Raw genomic sequence first — 18960 nt, forward strand, 5'->3', positions numbered from 1 at the left:
TTTACATATTTAGACTTCTTCAAAATAAAAATAAAATTGACACTCTAGGATACTTGTTGAGTAGGAGTTCAAATATAAGACAAATTTAAAATTTCAAAAGGTTCTATTTGTAAAAAAAGTTGGACCTACATGTTCTATTAGGCATGATGAATGACATAGACTAATATTATGGCAATATGCCACAATCAAATGATGATTATCAATACTTCCTCATATTTGCTCAACATATTAGCAGCTAACAAATTGTTACAAATGGGTAGTTTTGTTGATGAATATTGCTCCAGTATATACTAATCCAATCTTATAGAAATAACATTAATCAAGTGAATACAAGAACATACAAGCCACATATCAGACGCATACACAAACATGCCCACACACAGTCACATACCAAAATTAATGTAGGTCGGACGCCTACCTTTTCTTATTTGACAAGTTTATTAAGGATTTTAGTTTACATTAAGACAAAATGGGTCTAATTTTAGCTTAATTTGACTAAATTTTGGATTAACTAGTTAGTTGGGGTTAGCACCTAAGAATTTGGATTAACAATAATGTGTGGGTTATCCACGTCAAGTCAGCAACGAAGAAAGATCAGCCTTTTAACAAGGAAATAAAGTTAACATTCATTTAAGGACTACCAAGTCCTAATCCTATTAAAATATTTTTCCCACCTTTCCTTTTCTTTATAAGAACTAACAGCTTATAAATGTTAAAAACCACACTTGAACATCTAAAATCCTTAAAATACTTGATACAGAGTCATAAATTTTGAATAAATTTGCTTGCAACTCAATCCTAACTAGTAGGATTCTATTCGAACTAAAATGGCCTATTTTGAATGAATTTCTACTACAAAAAATTAGGCATAAAATTACATCCAAAATTCCTAAAACAATGTGTTCTGAGATTTTTGAATTGTAATAGAACCATTGCCTGCCTAAATAGGACCCAAACTTGTCCAAAAATATATACCAAACGTAGCACTAAAGAATGAAGTTGATTCCAACTTTTCTTTCAAAAAAAAATAATAAATTAATAACAAACAAATAAATAAGTGCAGCACCCTTCCCTACCTCATAATGTATCGAGCTCTCTCCTTCTCTTCTTTTTCCTTCATTTTGTTAGCCTAAGAGCTTGTTTCTTTCTCTTTCCCCATATGGATTAGTACATGAATCGTCTTTACCCTTTGGGGCAAAGAGTTCTAGTTTTCCTCTTCTTTTTATTCCATTTGTATTAACTTGTTTAACCTAATTGTTCCATATTGTTGCTCTACTGCATGTTTCTTTCATATGAGGTGGAGCCTATTTCACACCAACATACAAAGGGTCAGATAACTGACGGAGTCCAGTGATTCTTATTCTAATGCACTCAGGAAAGAAAATCTAATCCTAAGTTAAAGGAAAGAAGGAAAAAAAAAAGAAAAAAGGTGTCTATACCAATACTAGAAGTCTGAAACTACAGTAGAGCCACGGGGTATTGTACTTTTGATGCAAATCTAGTATGAATGCAATGTTTTGGAGAATAATCGACCCAACAAGTAACTAAAGTAAAATATAGTAGGCAATAACTGATAAGAAGTTAATTGATTAAAATGATCACTACTAGATGGAAGGAGAGAAAACCACTCAGATAAGGCAGTAGCTTCCTCAACTCTCAAATAGGTACATTGATAGTAGAAAGGCCTAAAATATAGTGTAAGAAAAGACTTTAGAGTTTAGGTTTACCAATAAATAGAATAGTAGTGCTTTACTTTCAAACTAAGTCCTCATCTTCACGTCCGGCACCCAAAGATTCTCTTTCACTTTGGAATCTTTTGGACAGCAGCAATAACCAACGAAAAAGTAGAGGTTGAAGAAAAAGAGAGGTTTAGAGAGAAAGTGGAAGAGATTAGAGAAGAATCTTAAGATAGAGTAGGAGAAAGGGAGAGAAAGAAAGAGAGAGAGAAGAAGAAGACCATAGGGGAGAAAAATGAGAGATCTCAAATAAATCTTATTCCAGCTTGTCCTTGTTTCTCATGCAATAACCCTTAAATAGGTTAACAACCTTAATTCTAACTGATTCTAATAGAAACTTATTTTCTAATAGGACTCTAATTGATCTTCTTACCTAAATTGATTGATCCAATTTAGGTAATAAATCAATGTGGACATCCCCCACATATAAGCTTACCATAACTATCAATTGAGATTCTAATAGGAATTCATTTCTTAATAGGATCCTAATTGATTAAACCTTACCTAAATTGACTAACCCAATTTAGGTAATAACTCAATACGGACATCCCCCGCATATAGGCTACCATATTTGTTAATTGACTAATTCAATTGATTATTTGAATTAAAAATCAACAATTAGACCAAAATTGGGCTCGAGTAATTCTATTTTGGTCAAATTGAAGATGATGCCCACATCAATTCCCTGTGGGTGGGAAAAATCTCGACTCCGACGAGATAGCCTCCATATATTTCTGGTATAGATCTTCTCGTAGTCTTCGTAATTCATATTCTTCGATCCAGCTAGCGTCAGAAATGGAGCGATTTCGCCATCGAACTAGATATCGTCGATGTGTACCCCATTGTGTTTTGGTCTCACGCGCATCAAGTATATCATCAATCTGGTCAATATCTGTCGACTGCTCAAAATGTAGTGAGCTAACATCTGTTGGTTGCATTGGGTCTCCATAATATGTGAACAAATCAGCAACATTGAAGATCGGCGAAGTAGACATCTCAGGTGGAAGTTCTAACAAATAAGCATTACTTCCCAACTTCTGCAAAATACGAAAAGGGCCAAACTTTCTCCTGCTTAGCTTGTTGTGCATCCCAACTGGAAATCTTTCTTTTCTAAGGTACACCATCACAAAGTCACCTACGGCAAAATCTTTCTCCCTGCGGTGTTGGTTTGCTGCTTCCTTATATTTGTTTTTAGATACCTGCAGCTTTTCAAGAATCTCTTGGTGCACTTAGTGAATTCTTTGAACATAGGTTTCAGCATCAGCACTATTTCTTCCATTATATGGTATTGGGGTTCTATCAAGATAGTGGGAAATAGGATGGCCATATATACTCTCAAATGGTGATTTTCCAGTGGATCTATTAATGAAACTATTGTAAGCAAATTCAGCTTGAGAAAGAACTAGATCCCACGGAGAGGGTTTCTCTCCAGCTAAACACCTCAATAGGTTACCCAATGATCGATTAACTACTTCAGTTTGACCATCTGTCTGAGGATGATATGCACTACTATAATGTAATTTAGTGCCCAGTTTAGACCATAAAGTTCTCCAAAAATGACTCAAAATTTTGTATCCCTATCTGAAGTAAATGATTTTGGAAAACCATGTAGACGAACTACTTCTTTGAAAGATAAATTTGCTATATGAGATGCATCAGATGATTTTTGACATGCAATGAAATGTGCCATTTTAGTGAATCTGCCAACAACTACAAGGACTGAATCAACTTTACGTGCAGTGCGAGGTAACCCTAGTATGAAATCCATGGTAATATCTTCCCAAGGCATAGTAGAAATAGGTAAAGGGGTGTATAATCCAGTGTTCTGTGTATGACCCTTAAAAGATTGACATATACGGCAGTTTTTCACATACCTCTCAACATCACTACGCATCTTAGGCCAGAAATATCGCTCTTGTACTAAAGAAAGGGTTTTCTGCTGACCAAAATGTCCACCTAGCCCACCACTATGCAAATCATGAATTAAACTTTCTCTTAGAGAACCAACAGGAATACATAGTTGTGTCCCACGAAATAAATATCCCCCATGCAGTAGAAAATCTGATGTTGAATCAATACCATTTACTTGGCATGACTGTAGGATAGGTCCAAAGTATGGATCATCACTATACTGACCTTTAATTGATTCAATGCCTACAACTTGTATTGACATAGTAACCAGTAAATTTGATCTCCTACTCAAGGCATCAGCTACTCGATTGCTCACTCCGGCTTAATGTCTCAGATGAAAAGTATATTCTTGTAAAAATGATGACCACTTAGCATGTCGCTTACTAAGATTTTTTTGTGAATTTAAGTAGCGTAATGCTTCATGGTCTGAATTTAGAATAAATTCTCTTTGAATCAGATAATGTCTCCAATGTTTCAATGCCTGAACAATTGCATAAAACTCTAGGTCATATGTAGAATAACGAGAACGTGTATCATTTAGTTTTTCACTGAAGTATGCGACAGGACGTCCCTCTTGACTAAGGACTGCACCAATACCTATGTGAGAAGCATCAAAATCAACCTCAAATACTCTATCAAAATTAGGAAGAGCTAGCACTGGAGCACTAATCATCTTATTCTTCACAAGTTCAAAACTTTCCTCGGCTACTGGATTCCATTGAAACTTTCCTGCCTTAAGACAATTAGTTGATGGCACGACTATCAACACACATTCTCTAAGAGCCATCTTTCTTTGGTGTCAAAAGTGCAGGTACAGCAACTGGACTCAAACTTTCCTTAATGTACCCTTTCTTTAAAAGATCACTAACTTGCCTATACAACTCTTCATGTTCAAAAGGACTCATTCGGTACTGAGGTAAGTGAGGGAGACTAGCTCCAGGAATTAAGTCTATGCGGTGTTGAATTTCACGTAATGGGGGTAGGCCATTAGGAAGTTCATCAGGTGTGAGATCTGAAAATTCAGAGTATAGTGGTTGGATTTTAAGAGGGATGTCAGACGTTTCTTTGATCTCTTTACTCATCAAAGCATACACTACGGGTGATTCAATCATGTCATGCTGGAATTTATTCTTTTCAAGAATCATCATGGTTTTATTATCAAAGCGTACATGGTCTTTTGTCTCTTGTTTCCTAGGATATGGTGCATTCCTTTGTGGATGTAAAGTTACTTGTACATTGTCCTTAATAAGAATTTAACAAAATGTTCAGTTCTCAAATTCTTCCTATACTTACCGGCTGTTTTACTGGTAAAGGCCGATCCTCCTGCTCTTTCTTTCGGAGACCGACTTGATAATGGTGCTTGCTGCCCTGCGGCTGAAAAGTGTATGTATTTTTCTCCCCATTATGCATTATCTTTCTATCATATTGCCAAGGTCGACCTAACAAGACATGACATACATCCATAGGTACTACGTCACACCAAACTTCATCCTTATATGATTTGCCAATTGAGAATTTAATTAGGCATCTAGTTGTAATATGAACTTCACCCCCACCTTTAAACCAGGCAATCTTATAAGGTTTATGCAATTTATCAGTTTTCATATTAAGCTTATCAACCATTTCTTGAACAATAAAATTTTCTGTACTTCCACTGTCTATGATGACTGAACATAATTTTTCATTCGATGTGCAAGTAGTGCGAAAGAGACTTCGCCTGAGCCACGCATCCTCATGTGGAGCCCTTGGCGTTAGCATTACACGATGCATGACAAGTAATTATGTCCTCATGTGGAGCCCTTGGCCTTCAGTATCACCAATTGCTTCATCTTTAGAGATGTTATCTTCTAATTCATTCTCCTATTCATTTTGACTTTCATCACTAGTTAACTCATCTTCTTGTTCAATCAAATTAGATTGGTGTGTGAACTTTCTTAGAGGACAATCAGATGAACGATGACCAGGTTGCCTACATTTGAAACAAGTTAAAGGTGTAGGTCCTAATATACCTCTACTCTTAGCAAATACATCAGAATTGGACTGAGGAAGGACTGTTTGTGTTAATTTTGGTGGTTCCTTCCCGACAACTTGCATCCTAGTGGTGCCTTTATCTGAATCAATTCTACGAAACCCTTGTCTTCTAAGTTTAGCTTCAGGCTTTGTGGCTTTGCTATAGGCTATGTCAAGGCGCAAGGTATCACACATGGTTAATTCATCTTGGATTTGAGATCGCAACCCATTAGTGTAACGGGCAATTTTTTGCTCTTCACTTTCTTGTAGTTCATTTCGTGCAAGTAAAGAATAAAATTCTTCAGTGTATTCTTGTACAATTTTGGATCCTTGTCGCAAATTTTGAAGTTTTTGGAAAAGTGTTTGTGTATAATCAATAGGTAAAAACTTCCCCTTAAACTTTTCTTTCATATGGGTCCAGGAATTGATTTTATCTTTTCCTTTTCTGATTCGATCATTTTGGATTTGTTTCCACCAAATTAATGCATGACCTTTCAATTTGAGACTAACAAATTGTACTTTTTTGTCTTCTGGGATTTCTTTCCATTCAAAAAATTGGTCTATATGGTCGATCCAATCCAAAAATTCATCAGGTAATAATCGCCCTTCAAATTCGCTAACATCAATCTTAATTCCCTGATCCCACCTATCAACAGACCTATGTCTCATATGATGTGCATAATAATTCCTATCATCATCACTTCCTATATCTTGGACAGAAGTGTTGCCTTGTCTAGATGCTTTAGGAATATTCTCTGGTTGTGGATTGACTTGGATGTTACCTAAGTGTTGTAAAATTTGATTCATTCCTTGTTGTAGTTGTAGAACTTGATGTTGTAATTGTGTGACATCTTCTCTAATATCAGTTGTGTTAAAATTTGCATTTGACATGATTCCAAAATAAGCTAGACAGATAAAGAAGCTTTTTTTTTTTATGAAAAGATGCTGAACTATATCTATATGCAAGTAAACCCAAGAAAAAGAAAACTTGCTCTGATACCAATTGATGCAAATCTAGTATGAATGCAATGTTTTGGAGAACAATTGACCCAACAAGTAACTAAAGTAAAATATAGTAGGCAATAACTGATAAGAAGTTAATTGATTAAAATGATCACTACTAGATGGAAGGAGAGAAAACCACTCAGATAAGGCAGTAGCTTCCTCAACTCTCAAATAGGTACATTGATAGTAGAAAGGCCTAAAATATGGTGTAAGGAAAGACTTTAGAGTTTAGGTTTACCAATAAATAGAATAGTAGTGCTTTACTTTCAAACTAAGTCCTCATCTTCACGTCCGGGCACCCAAAGATTCTCTTTCACTACTGGAATCTTTTGGACAGCAGCAATAACCAACGAAAAAGTAGAGGTTGAAGAAAAAGAGAGGTTTAGAGAGAAAGTGGAAGAGATTAGAGAAGAATCTTAAGATAGAGTAGGAGAAAGGGAGAGAAAGAAAGAGAGAGAGAGAAGAAGAAGACCATAGGGGAGAAATGAGAGATCTCAAATAAATCTTATTCCAACTTGTCTTTGTTTCTCATGCAATAACCCTTAAATAGGTTAACAACCTTAATTCTAATTGATTCTAATAGAAACTTATTTCCTAATAGGACTCTAATTGATCTTCTTACCTAAATTGATTGATCCAATTTAGGTAATAAATCAATGTGGACATCCCCCACATATAAGCTTACCATAACTATCAATTGAGATTCTAATAGGAATTCATTTCTTAATAGGATCCTAATTGATTAAACCTTACCTAAATTGACTAACCCAATTTAGGTAATAACTCAATACGGACATCCCCCGCATATAGGCTACCATATTTGTCAATTGACTAATTCAATTGATTATTTGAATTAAAAATCAACAATTAGACCAAAATTGGACTCAAGTAATTCTATTTTGGTCAAATTGAAGATGATGCCCACATCAACTTTGGTGCAGTGTAGGAGAGAAAACGAAAAAGGATTAAGTACATTTTATGCCCCCTATAATTAGGCATTTTTTTTGCTCGAATTTTCTGAAAATGAGAACTCCATTCAGTAAAAAGTAATAATATTAAAGTTCATATTATTCATGTAAGACATACTGGACAAAATATGCAAGTTATAATCATTCAAAGATGGAAGGAGACATATATTCTATTTTATGTAAGCAAAATCCATCATAACAAACTTGTAATTTTGATGATTGACCTATTCAACAGATTTCAAAAACCTATAAGGCCATGCTCTGTATTTAGAATCCAGAGATTCCAAAAACTAAAGAATTTGATTGGCCCTCCAAATGATTTCTTTAAAAATTATTACCAGAGTAATCTCTTTACTTTTGGTGTTTGGCATTACAAATGTTCTAGAGTATATTAACTCCATCTTTCTCTTCCCCTTTATCTATCCAAGCAAACCCCCAGGAGCTATTGCCTAGCCGCTGAGCTGATGAACTCACTACCGGAAGACCGATGAGTATGCAGGCCAAATAGGAAGATAGACGAATATGCTATCCACATAAAGGAAAGATGAGAGATGGGAGAAGAGAAGAATATAGAGTAGGTAATTAGAGGAAAACATATGAATGGTGCAGAATTGGACTTCTTGAAGAGTTAAATTTCTATTATGCATTTCCTATTGTTTGCTACCACCACGAAGTTGATTTCATAATCAAATCCCAATGGATTCACCCTTTTGCCTTCCTACTAAACAACTTCTTCACAAATCCATGAATCCACCTATCTTCCTCCTCTCAAAGCGCTTCACTAACCAACCTTAAGGCTTGAGTCCCCTCCCAGCAGCAACCATTTTTCTGGGCTCATCAGAGAGGCAACTCTTGCTGGCTAGCTGCAGCCTCATGGGAGACACAACAATCTCTGGTAAATGAATAGCTTCGCTGGAGCAGCTGCAGTTGCTGGCGGTTTAAGCTTGTGAGTGAGTGAGAGAGTGGGAGAGGGTTGGAAAGATTGAAATTCACTATACGCCAAACACCCTTTTAGTAGTAATGAACATCAGTTATCCTGAAATCTGATGGACTTGTTGAAGTTTGCAGAGATGGTTACTAAATATATTAAACTCCATCAGGTAAGCTGATTATATTATGATACCAAATAAAACATTTTCAGTACCAAGCTAGTATTTGGCAATCATTAACAGACTCGTCCTGTAAACTGATTGTAACACACAGTTAATGGTCAATATTTCTTCATCATGTCTTTTAAGGTCCCAAATGACAAAGATCATGCTCTAACGTCTCCTACCATATGCTGTTGAGATTGTAACAGAAGACGCCTACATTAAGACAACTAAATGATATCTAGAAGATAATCTACTTGTCCATATGCTCCCATAAGCAGGCCAACCGCAAAATTAGATCCCCAACAACCCAACGTAATCATTTGGAAGTAAAACAATTTGTTGACGGCCTAGGATCTTAGGATCTCTGCCAATTTATGTGTTCTCTGTTCCCAGGTTAATTAGGACACCAAATCTTTCTTCTCCACAAGTAATCGTACACCTTTAACATCTCAATTCAAAACGCACCAAAAGCAAATCATGAAGCAACTCTTGGATCAATGAAGATCAAGGTGAACTAAAGAAATACAATCATGCACACAAAATAAATAAATTAGGGCAATTTAGGATATGAGTTACCGATTGAGCGTTGTGCCAGGAGAGGCCTCGGTAGACATTGATGGAGAAGGTGGCGGTGAGGTAGAGGGTGGCCACGCCGAGCCCTGCGGTGAATGCCTTGAATGCAAACTCGCCTACCCTTCTCATCGTTACCGCTAACGCTTTCTCTCTGTTGATCGCTTGCCTCGTTTCCTGAACTCCGAATGGATCGTTACAATGACTGAGGCAGTATATTTGTATCGACGGCTAAGATTATTTATGAGGCATTTTGCAAATATAAAAAAGAGTTAATTATGCCTGTACCCTAAACAGTTGCACCCTTATTATTTCTCAAGATATAGATCAAATTTCAAACTTGTCTCCTTGAATTTTCATTTGCATCACTTGGGGGGGCAATTTGCAACTTAATTATATTTATTTTATGAATTTGCAATAATATTGAGTCTGAAGTTATTGAATTGGCAACAATGGGTTGCTTTTACTATGTTAACCCTAATGAATAATAAAATAACATATATACCTAAATTAACTATTTCTCATTGTTTCACTTTTTTTTCTTCTCTTCTCCTTTTCTTTTCACATCACCATCGGAAACCACCATCATGCACCTCGTTGTCGTTACCACCAACACCATCCATCTCGTTGTCGCTACCACCACCACCATAGTAACAACCACACACTACTTTTACTACCCCTCCACCATCATAGTCATCTTACCACCACCATCTCACTACCACTTTCACCATTTTCACTACTACTATTACTACCATCATTATCATCTTCACCCAAATATAACAACCAATACCATCACATTCAATACTAGTCCACTCTAGTACCATCTTAACCACCACCCAAGCACCACTATCGCCATTACTTTCCTCTAGGGGTGTCAAAATAAACAAACGGCGTAGGCTCGGCTCAGCTCGGTTTGAGCTGAGCTGAGCTGAGCCTAAGCCTAAAGCCTAATTTAGGGCTCGATTTGAATTTCAAGCCAAGCTTGAGCCGAAGCCAGCTTGCTCAGGCTTGGCTCAATAGGCTCGTATAAAATATTCTCTCTCAAACCCTAATCCTCTAAGTCCCAACAACCTCCGCTTCTCTCATTCAACTCCAATCCTTTTTCCTTCTAAGCCATCGGCCCGTCGCCTCCTCCTCATCCTCCTTCGCCAAGGTACCTCTTGGTCCTCCTCCTCCTCCTCAAGTCGTCATCTTGTCGTCCTCCTCCTCAAGCTGTCACCTCGTCTTCGTTCTCGTCCTCGTCCTCCTCCTCCACCACCTTCAGCAAACCTCCTCCTCCAGCAAGCCTCCTTCTCCTCCTCCTTCGGCAATGAAACACCCAACTCAAAAAATCATGTGTTCTTCACGTGGAAAAAATCACGTGACTCTCACATGACCTATCAATGTAATAATCTCACAAAATATCTAAGATAGATCTAAAATATCATAACAATCCAAGCAAATAATCTAGAATTATAATTATCACAAAGCTTCAACAAGTCTTCAGAAATATAAGTCTATATACAAACTTAAAATATAAAAATCCTCGCAAGGGCTAAAGTCCAACTAGAAATAAAAGAATAAGCAACACTGATAAGAAAATAAATTCGCTACTCCTCGATATTCGCATCCTCTATATTTAACTCTAAAATATTTTCACCAAAAATACGGTGAGCACACGTCCCAGCAAGTACAATCCAATAGTAATCTATGAATAATGTATTGTATTGCATGATAAATAGAAATGCATGCCCATAATTATTAATATATTAAGGTAATGTGTACAATTTAATTTACAATAAATTTTCATTTACTCATAATATACATAATTGCATAATATCATCATAATTCAATATGTCAAATTCCACATACCAACCCTTTCAATGATGTCATATCCATATAGCAAACATGATAACATGGAGGACTAATCATCTAGTGGTAATATCCCCCGTACATGCCTAGCGACGTTGCATATGATCGATTGTATATGGCCATCAGACTAAGGATCCCAGTTGTAGGCCCATCATCATCAGCATCATCACAACTCTAGTAAATTATTACATACAGCGAGAAAGAGCTGACAACTCAATGGACGCCCTGACCCTACATTATTGGGTACCGCTAGAGCTATAACCCTACCTCTCAAACATCTTTCTACTATTATCCTAGATTAGTCTCCAAACAAGGCAGTGTAATCACCTAAATATTTTACCATCTAATGACCTCAGGTGTAGACTGCTAATATGATAATATTATATAATACACTCTACCCTTAACCTCGAATTGAGTGGGTGAGAGGGCACTGCCTAGTTAGGACTAGACTAATAATGATATGTGCATATAGTGTCATGTCTTCTATTATCTTATTACATCATGATCATCAAGATAACATATGCCATAACTAAGTATGGAGTTTAACATGAATAAAGAGACTAATACTAAATAATGCATGTAAAAATAGTCATTAATGACATAAATAAATTATCATTATAATAATTATATTATTTGTAGACTAACATGGGATCTAACTCACCTAAAATATTTCTTGAATCTGTCTCACTCTTCTAAACAATCGAGCTCTTCTTGAATCTCGAAATTCTCATCGCACAATAATGGGTCTAATAATTTATAAAATAAAATTGTACGTAAGAAAAAGAACTTATAGAACTAACTTCCATATTGTATAAATTAAGTTCGACTCTCTAGGTCCAGATAAGTTCGACTTAGTCTTGCATTTATTTTTCCCTATCGATATATTATTTTATTAGGCTAGCCTATGGTCCACAGGTTGGGCTAGGCTCAAGACCCAGTTTGCATTGCTTGGTTAAGAAAGTGGGTTGTCGTAGTTTACTAACCAAAAGGGAAGGATCAGGCTTAAAGGCCAAGTCAAGCAAGGTGGGGAAGTGGGCTACGGGCCTACAGCCCACTAAGCTGAAGTGGTGGACTAAGCTCGAAGGCCTAGTCCATCAGGGCGAGGTAGTGGGTTGCGGCCTACCCCGTAGCCCACAAAACTAAAGGGGTGGATTGGGCTCAAGAGTGTAATAACCGCCGGCTCGGCTAACCGTTGGCCCGGCCAACTGAGCCTGGCCAGCTAGCTGTGGCGAGCCCCGCTGCCATCGCACTTCCCCCTCCTCCACCGCCTCTCTCCAACTCTCTCTCTCACTCTCTCTCTCTTACCCTCCTCTCTTTCTCTCTCTATCACCTCTCTCTTTCTCTCCTCGTTGACGGCTTCTCGCCGTCACCGTCGTCGCCGCCGCACCCCTCACCACCTTCTCTCTCTAACTCTCTCATTCTCTCTCTCTTACCCTCCTCTCTTTCTCTCTCTCTATGACCTCTCTCTTTCTCTCCTCGCCGACGGCTTCTCACCATCGTCGTCGTCGCCGCCGCACCCCTTACCACATTCTCTCTCTAACTCTCTCATTCTCTCTCTCTTACCATTCTCTCTTTCTCTCTCTATCACCTCTTTCTTTTCCTCCTCGCCGACGTCGCCGTCGTCGCCGCCACACCCCTCACCACCTTCTCTCTCTAACTCTCTCGTTCCCTCTCTTACCCTCCTACTCTTTCTCTCTCTCTATCACCTCTCTCTTTCTCTCCTCGCTGACGGCTTCTCGCCGTCGCCGCCTCACCCCTCACCACCTTCTCTCTCTAACTCTCTCGTTCTCTCTCTTTCTCTTACCCTCCTCTCTCTCTCTCTATCACCTCTCTCTTTTCCCTCCTCGCCGACGATTTCTCATCGTCGCCGCCGTCGCACCCCTCACCACCTCCTCTCTATAGCTCTCTCGTTCTCTCTCTCTTACCCTCCTCTCTCTCTCTCTCAACCACCTCTCTCTCTCTCGACCTCTCTCTTTCTCTCCTTCTCTTATTGCTGCCACCGCCGCTACCGCCGAGGTGAGCCCCTCCCCTCTTTCTTCTCTTCTTCTTCCTCCTTCTTCCTTCTTCTTTTCTTCTTCTTTTTCCTCAACTGCTTCTTCTCTTCTTTGTTTTCTTCAACAGTGCTGGGCTCGGCCCAACACTGTTGTAGGCCAGTGCTGGACCAAGCCCAACACTAGTGTAATAATCCTTATTTTTATTATTTATTTATTTAGATATCTCTTTCTTAATTAATACAAATAGATTTAGACATTAATTATTGGATAATAATATATATTCATCAATATGATTATTGTTCATTTTAATTAAGTAATGATTAATTAGGTTATAAACTATTACGTATAAATATAGGTAATACCAATATTTATTTACTTATATGTCTAGTAGTTTAATAGATAGATTTGTAAATTATAATTATTAGATTTATATTCTAATATTCTTATGATATATATTTTAAGTAATTCTATTAATTTATTATATATTATTATTCTACAACAAATAAAATACTAGGCTTATTTAGTTATTTATTTATTATTTTATCGAGTAAAGACTACATAGTCCCTAATTAATCAAGATAGAGTATGAATTATAAAATTAATTATAATTAGACCAACAATATACTTATAGTTATTTAGCATTTTATTTTATTTTATAATTATATATTTAGAAATATTCTTATATAAAAGAAAACAAACCTCTTCTCCTTATACTATAATTAGCATTTTATGATAATAGTATAATTATAGTATTTGAATCGTATCGATAATATAGATCTAGTTATATAATCAAAAATAAAAAGAAGTAATTCTAAACCTAATAAACCTTTATATTTTAATTGAATTAATTCTAATTAGATAAACGACTAACATCATACTACTTAAATATTTTCAGATCCTAAACCCCTTATTTGAGACCCCGTGGACCTTGCTAGCGATGAGTGTCACTCGGTTAATTGATGGACGTGAGAGATGCGTGATTTATGTCTTCTAATCAGACAGTGAGTAGTCTTATCCCCTAGATGCCTTTCTCAAATTAGGTTATATTATATATTATGTACATGTTTTGGCCTCCAGCATGATTATATGACTTTATCTAGAGATGATTACAGTCGATCATATTTTATCATGCATCTAATTAGGCTGATCTTGGATATGAGCATGATGATGATAAATAGAGATTATGAGAGATGATTATATTGTTATAATGTTATGTCCAATTGATGTGTAGTATGAGTATGCATGTAATAGATTAGCATGAGTATGCATGTGTTGACTACATGGTTGGGGACTATGTTGCATTATTTTTCTCTTGACTCCTGTTCCACTTAAATTCCTGTTATGCATTGACTTGTTATCGTACTGGATATATACATATGATCTGTCATTTAGAAGAAAAAGATGAAATATGATTGATAGGATAGTTGATAGAAAGCATGAGGATACCTGAGTGGGCGCGAGGGTTAGGGCGTGCTTAAAGATGATTGATCGCCCGACATAGTCGGCCTTACGTCTGAGGTCGTTAGTTTGTGTGCGCAGTAGACATTCGGACACATGCCGTTTGCCAAGGCATATGTGGTGAGTTATCCTCACGAAGTTTTTATCAACTATGTGGGTGCCCGGTCTGGATGGATATTGATACCCTAGTGGGTGGCGGGGTATGATTATATCTGAGATACTCTTGCGGGTGGCGGAGTATGCTCTGACCCTTCGGACATGATGTGAGACCGGGTACCGGGTGATGACTGTACACAGTGGTCTAGTATGATGATATTATACCGAGATGTCAGTGATTATCGTGATGTTGAGAAATGCATATGATTTTATTATCATCCGATTACCTGATTATTGAGTGGTCAATATACATCATATATAGTTGCATTTGATCTCATAGCATCGTCATGGTTGGCATGCACCATGTGTCATATTTGAGAGAGAGTTATGATGATAGTATGACATGGAGATTTGTTTACTCATTATCGAGGATTATGTATTTTTATCAGTTATGACATGTTATCTATTTTTCACTTATATGTCATTGAGGATGCATTCATATACTCATCCATGACATGATGCTCTTTCTGATTTATATTATCCAGTACATGATTTACTCTCTGTTCGACTTCACTGATTCGGGATAAAGTCTATTCATTGAGCCTTTTGCTCATGACTCTTTTTATTTTTTTTTGAACCCTCACATATATGTGGTACGCGATAGCGACTTGAGATATCTTGAGAAGATATGTTAGAGCGATGATGAGGTGAGCTATAGATGCGAGACGGTATAGATGATAGTGTAACCAAATATTGAGTTATACCGGTATTTGATATTTGTACTCTTTTGTATTAGACTATAATTTGGATAATATAGGTCGAATCATAATATACTCTTGTAGTAGTTGTTTTAGTTGTATCTTGATAGTTTGTTGTTGCTTGTGTGAGTCCTGCTAGATAGGGGTGGCAAAACTTGACCTGACCCGATAACCCGACCCGATTACCCGGCTCTTAATCGGGTTTGGGTTAGGTATAATCGGGTTCAGGTCATAAACGGGTCAACCCGTCTAACCCGATTAATAATCGGGTCGTGTTCGGGTTTATACCACTGACCCGTTTTGACCCGTTTGACCCGTTTAACTATACAGGTCGGATCGGGTCAAGTCAACCCACCAACCCGTCAACCCGCCTATATATATATATATATATATTTCTAATCCTAAACCTAACCTAACTCCAACATTCTCCCCACTCTCCCTCAAACATCAGCTGCCTCACTCATCTCCCACCTCTTCACCTCACTCTTCTCCCACCCTCTTAGAAAGCCAACTCCTCCTTCCACAGGCGCCTCAACCGAGCAAATCGTGTCCGATGCAGTCACTACAAAGAAGATCCCCAGCCCCACCACCGGCACCGGCGCCGGTGCCCTCCACCTCTTCTTCCACGACTGCTTCTCTGACTGGTGCGATGCCTTCGTCCTCATCTTCGGGGTACCACTTCAACCGTGCCTAGAGCGACGACATCATCAACCTCTCCCTCCCCCGCTCCCTGGCGACGTCTTCGACATCGTCGTCCGTTCCCGCAGCCACTGCAATATAGAGTCCTGGTGTCTGTCCCCCACCAAGAAAAGGCAAAGGGGAAGAAACTCCCAGAAATAAGTCACCCAATCGCTAGTTGCTACATCTCGCCCCCTTCCACTTTAACTTTATGCAAAATTCCATGACCTTTCCCCATCTGATTGGAAAAAAGAAGTTAAAGAGAGAGATTGAAAGAGAGAATTAAAGTAATGGCTCCTCCTCCTCCTCCTGCTGGTGGTGGTGGTGGTGGAAGCAGTAGCAATAGCAGCACTATCTCCACTCTTCTTGAAGTTGTCCACTCTACTGGTGCATCCAATCTCTTCTTCAACCACCTCTATGGTTAGTCTCACCCTCTTCTGCACTTTTGCCCCTTGCTCTTCATGGTCTGTCTATTGTTTATTTTGTTTTGATGGTCTTCTAGATATATGGAAGGTGGGATCTGTTTCTTGCTAGATCTTCATCTATATAATTCTTCTTTGTTGGTCATGTTTTTCTCCAAATAATCAGCTGTCCTATGAAAATAGACTCATCAAACTGAATACTTGTCATAGATTTTAATTGGCATTAGAATTTCCTTATTATGGAGTTAGTTGGTTGTTTACCCTTGATTCTAAAATTTAAGAAGCTACGAATAAAAGGAGTATTGAAGATGGCATTACATTAATTCTTCCCTCCAGTTCTGTACTGTACAAGCTGAAATATACAATTTCAGTACATGGTCCCAATGAAAGACTACGAAATTACATGATTATGGCCTAATGCAATAGAAACATGAGCCTTAGTATGCAATAGAATGTATAGTATAAAATGAGTAGAACCCTTTAAGACTCAAATGAGGAGAAGGGGATAAAAAGATGAAGGTATAAAACTACTATTAAATATATGCTTCTTACCCATAGAAGTTTCAGATATAACTATATAAGCCAATAACATCTTTCATACATATACATGGCATGTTAGAACTTTTTAGTGAATTAATTTGATAAGTTATTTGTAGGATTTATGAATTATTGAATTTTTAGTTTGCCTCTTCTATTTCAGGTCCTAGAAGACATTTGAAGGCTCTGCACCTCGGTGCGAGCATTAATAGGAAATACCTTAACTGTCTCAATTTGCTAGTACCATTATAATTTAATCTTCTTAGTTATTTATACTCTCTTTTATTTTTTTGGCAGGTCCGTGATCTTGGATAATAAAACAGAGAGCTCAATGTTATTATTTATTTCAAATTATTTATAATTTGTAATATATTATAAACTTAATATTGGATGTTGGATGTTGGTGATTGAATTGTGAATTTAAAATTATGTTAGATTTATTGTGATTGCCATTGGATTATTAGATTTGAAAGTTGAAACTTAAAACTAAAATTAATATTTAGACTTATTTACTTAATGTTGGTTGTTGGTTGGTGTATGAATTTAGTTTGAATTGAATTTATGGTTGAATGCTTAGAATTGCTATTTTTGTGTTGTATAAGTTGAGTTAAAAAGTGGTTATTTTGTTTATATAATAGACTATCTATATTGGGTAAAGTCATAAATATTAATTTTTATATACAGTAAATTTTATTGGTGTTGTGTTAGACGGGTTAACGTGTTGTATTAAACGGGTTATCGTGTCATATTAACGGGTCGTGCTAACATGACCTGTTTAATAAATGGGTTATCGTGTTGTTTTAACGGGTCGTGTTAACATGACCCATTTAATAAACGGGTTATCGTGTCGTGTTAATACAACCCGTTTAATAAACGGGTTATGCGGGTCGTGTCGTGTTACCCGTTTAATAAACGGGTCGTGTTCGTGTTTTCTAAATACAACCCGTTTAATAATCGGGTCGTGTTCGTGTTAAGGTGAATCTGACCTGACCCGAACCCGCTTAACACGACTCGATTGCCACCCCTACTGCTAGTTTATGTAGTGGTCTAATGTATATTATTGTGGACTGAAATATTCATATGTTAATAGGTTTATTTGGTTAATAGTATGATTTAGTTGGTGATGGATTATGTGATCATGGATAGGTTAGCAGGTTTTATTTGATAATGTTATGATTATATGTGCACAGGAGAGTATCTGTGTGCGACGGGCCCCGCCCAACCCCTCGCGTGCGCTGCGCGTGCCATGTGGGCGCGTGGGCATGCCCGTGCCGGGCGAGGGCGTTACAAAGAGCCTAGTCCATGGCTTGGTTGTAGGCTTGCGGGTGCGGGCTGTAGCCCAAGAGAGAATTGAAACCCTTTCTCATCGTCTTCTTCTTAGGGAAGAAAACAGAGGAGAAAGGATAATGTTGTTGCTGGCGACCATCGTCGTCGGTGGCTGAACAAAGCAAACCCCCCTCCCCCTTTTCAAGGTCGATAAGGTCAGATTGAGTTACTTGCTTGGGTGGTTGCCCAGATAAAGGGAAGAAAATGGAAGAGGGAGAAGTGATCAAGCTCATCGATAGGGGAAGGAAATTACATCGCAGCCAAAGATGAAAAGGGTTTGAGAGCTATGCTATAACACTTTATGAGGTAGATAGCAAGTTCTCGAGTGATTGAAACTAACCACTAGAGTGGTCAACGGTGAGAAGAGGGGTATTCCATGGCCGACTTCCATGGAGGTTCCCACTTCAGTCAAGGGCCATTAAGGATCCTATTCGAAGGTACCCGCAACTTCCTTAGGGCAAGAGAAAGCTAACATGTCAAATGGTTAGGAACTAAGCTATACACGGTGACCAGAATCGAGCCAGAAAATCAACGTTGGGAGGCAAC

General features: G+C 37.7%; 2 protein-coding genes and 1 long non-coding RNA gene across 3 annotated transcripts; 1 reads left to right on the forward strand and 2 right to left on the reverse strand.

Annotated features, from left to right (window-relative positions):
* Positions 1–2413: 2413 nt before the first annotated feature.
* LOC140793725 (uncharacterized) lies at positions 2414–2860 on the reverse strand. Its single transcript, XM_073145398.1, has one exon. It carries the CDS (start codon positions 2858–2860, stop codon positions 2414–2416), a length of 447 nt encoding a protein of 148 aa, XP_073001499.1.
* Positions 2861–4283: 1423 nt separating this feature from the next.
* Positions 4284–5417, reverse strand: LOC140793923 (uncharacterized). Its single transcript, XM_073145697.1, is given in 2 exon segments — positions 4284–4910; positions 4912–5417. Coding segments are annotated over 2 exon segments (981 nt in total). The 5' UTR covers positions 5406–5417; the 3' UTR covers positions 4284–4423.
* A 10513-nt stretch (positions 5418–15930) lies between these two features.
* Positions 15931–17528, forward strand: LOC140794185 (uncharacterized). Its single transcript, XR_012110079.1, has 2 exons — positions 15931–16549; positions 17386–17528. It is a non-coding gene; the product is annotated as an uncharacterized lncRNA (long non-coding RNA).
* The last annotated feature ends 1432 nt before the right edge of the window (positions 17529–18960 follow it).

Source organism: Typha latifolia, chromosome 8, assembly GCF_019914945.1.
Source record: "Typha latifolia isolate L0001 chromosome 8, TyphaL0001v2, whole genome shotgun sequence".
In the NCBI taxonomy this organism is placed as follows: Eukaryota; Viridiplantae; Streptophyta; class Magnoliopsida; order Poales; family Typhaceae; genus Typha; species Typha latifolia.

What these genes read in the sequence shown, in the direction of transcription:
- LOC140793725 (XM_073145398.1), bottom strand. Translation starts at nt 2,860, where the DNA reads ATGGTGTACCTTAGAAAAGAAAGATTTCCAGTTGGGATGCACAACAAG.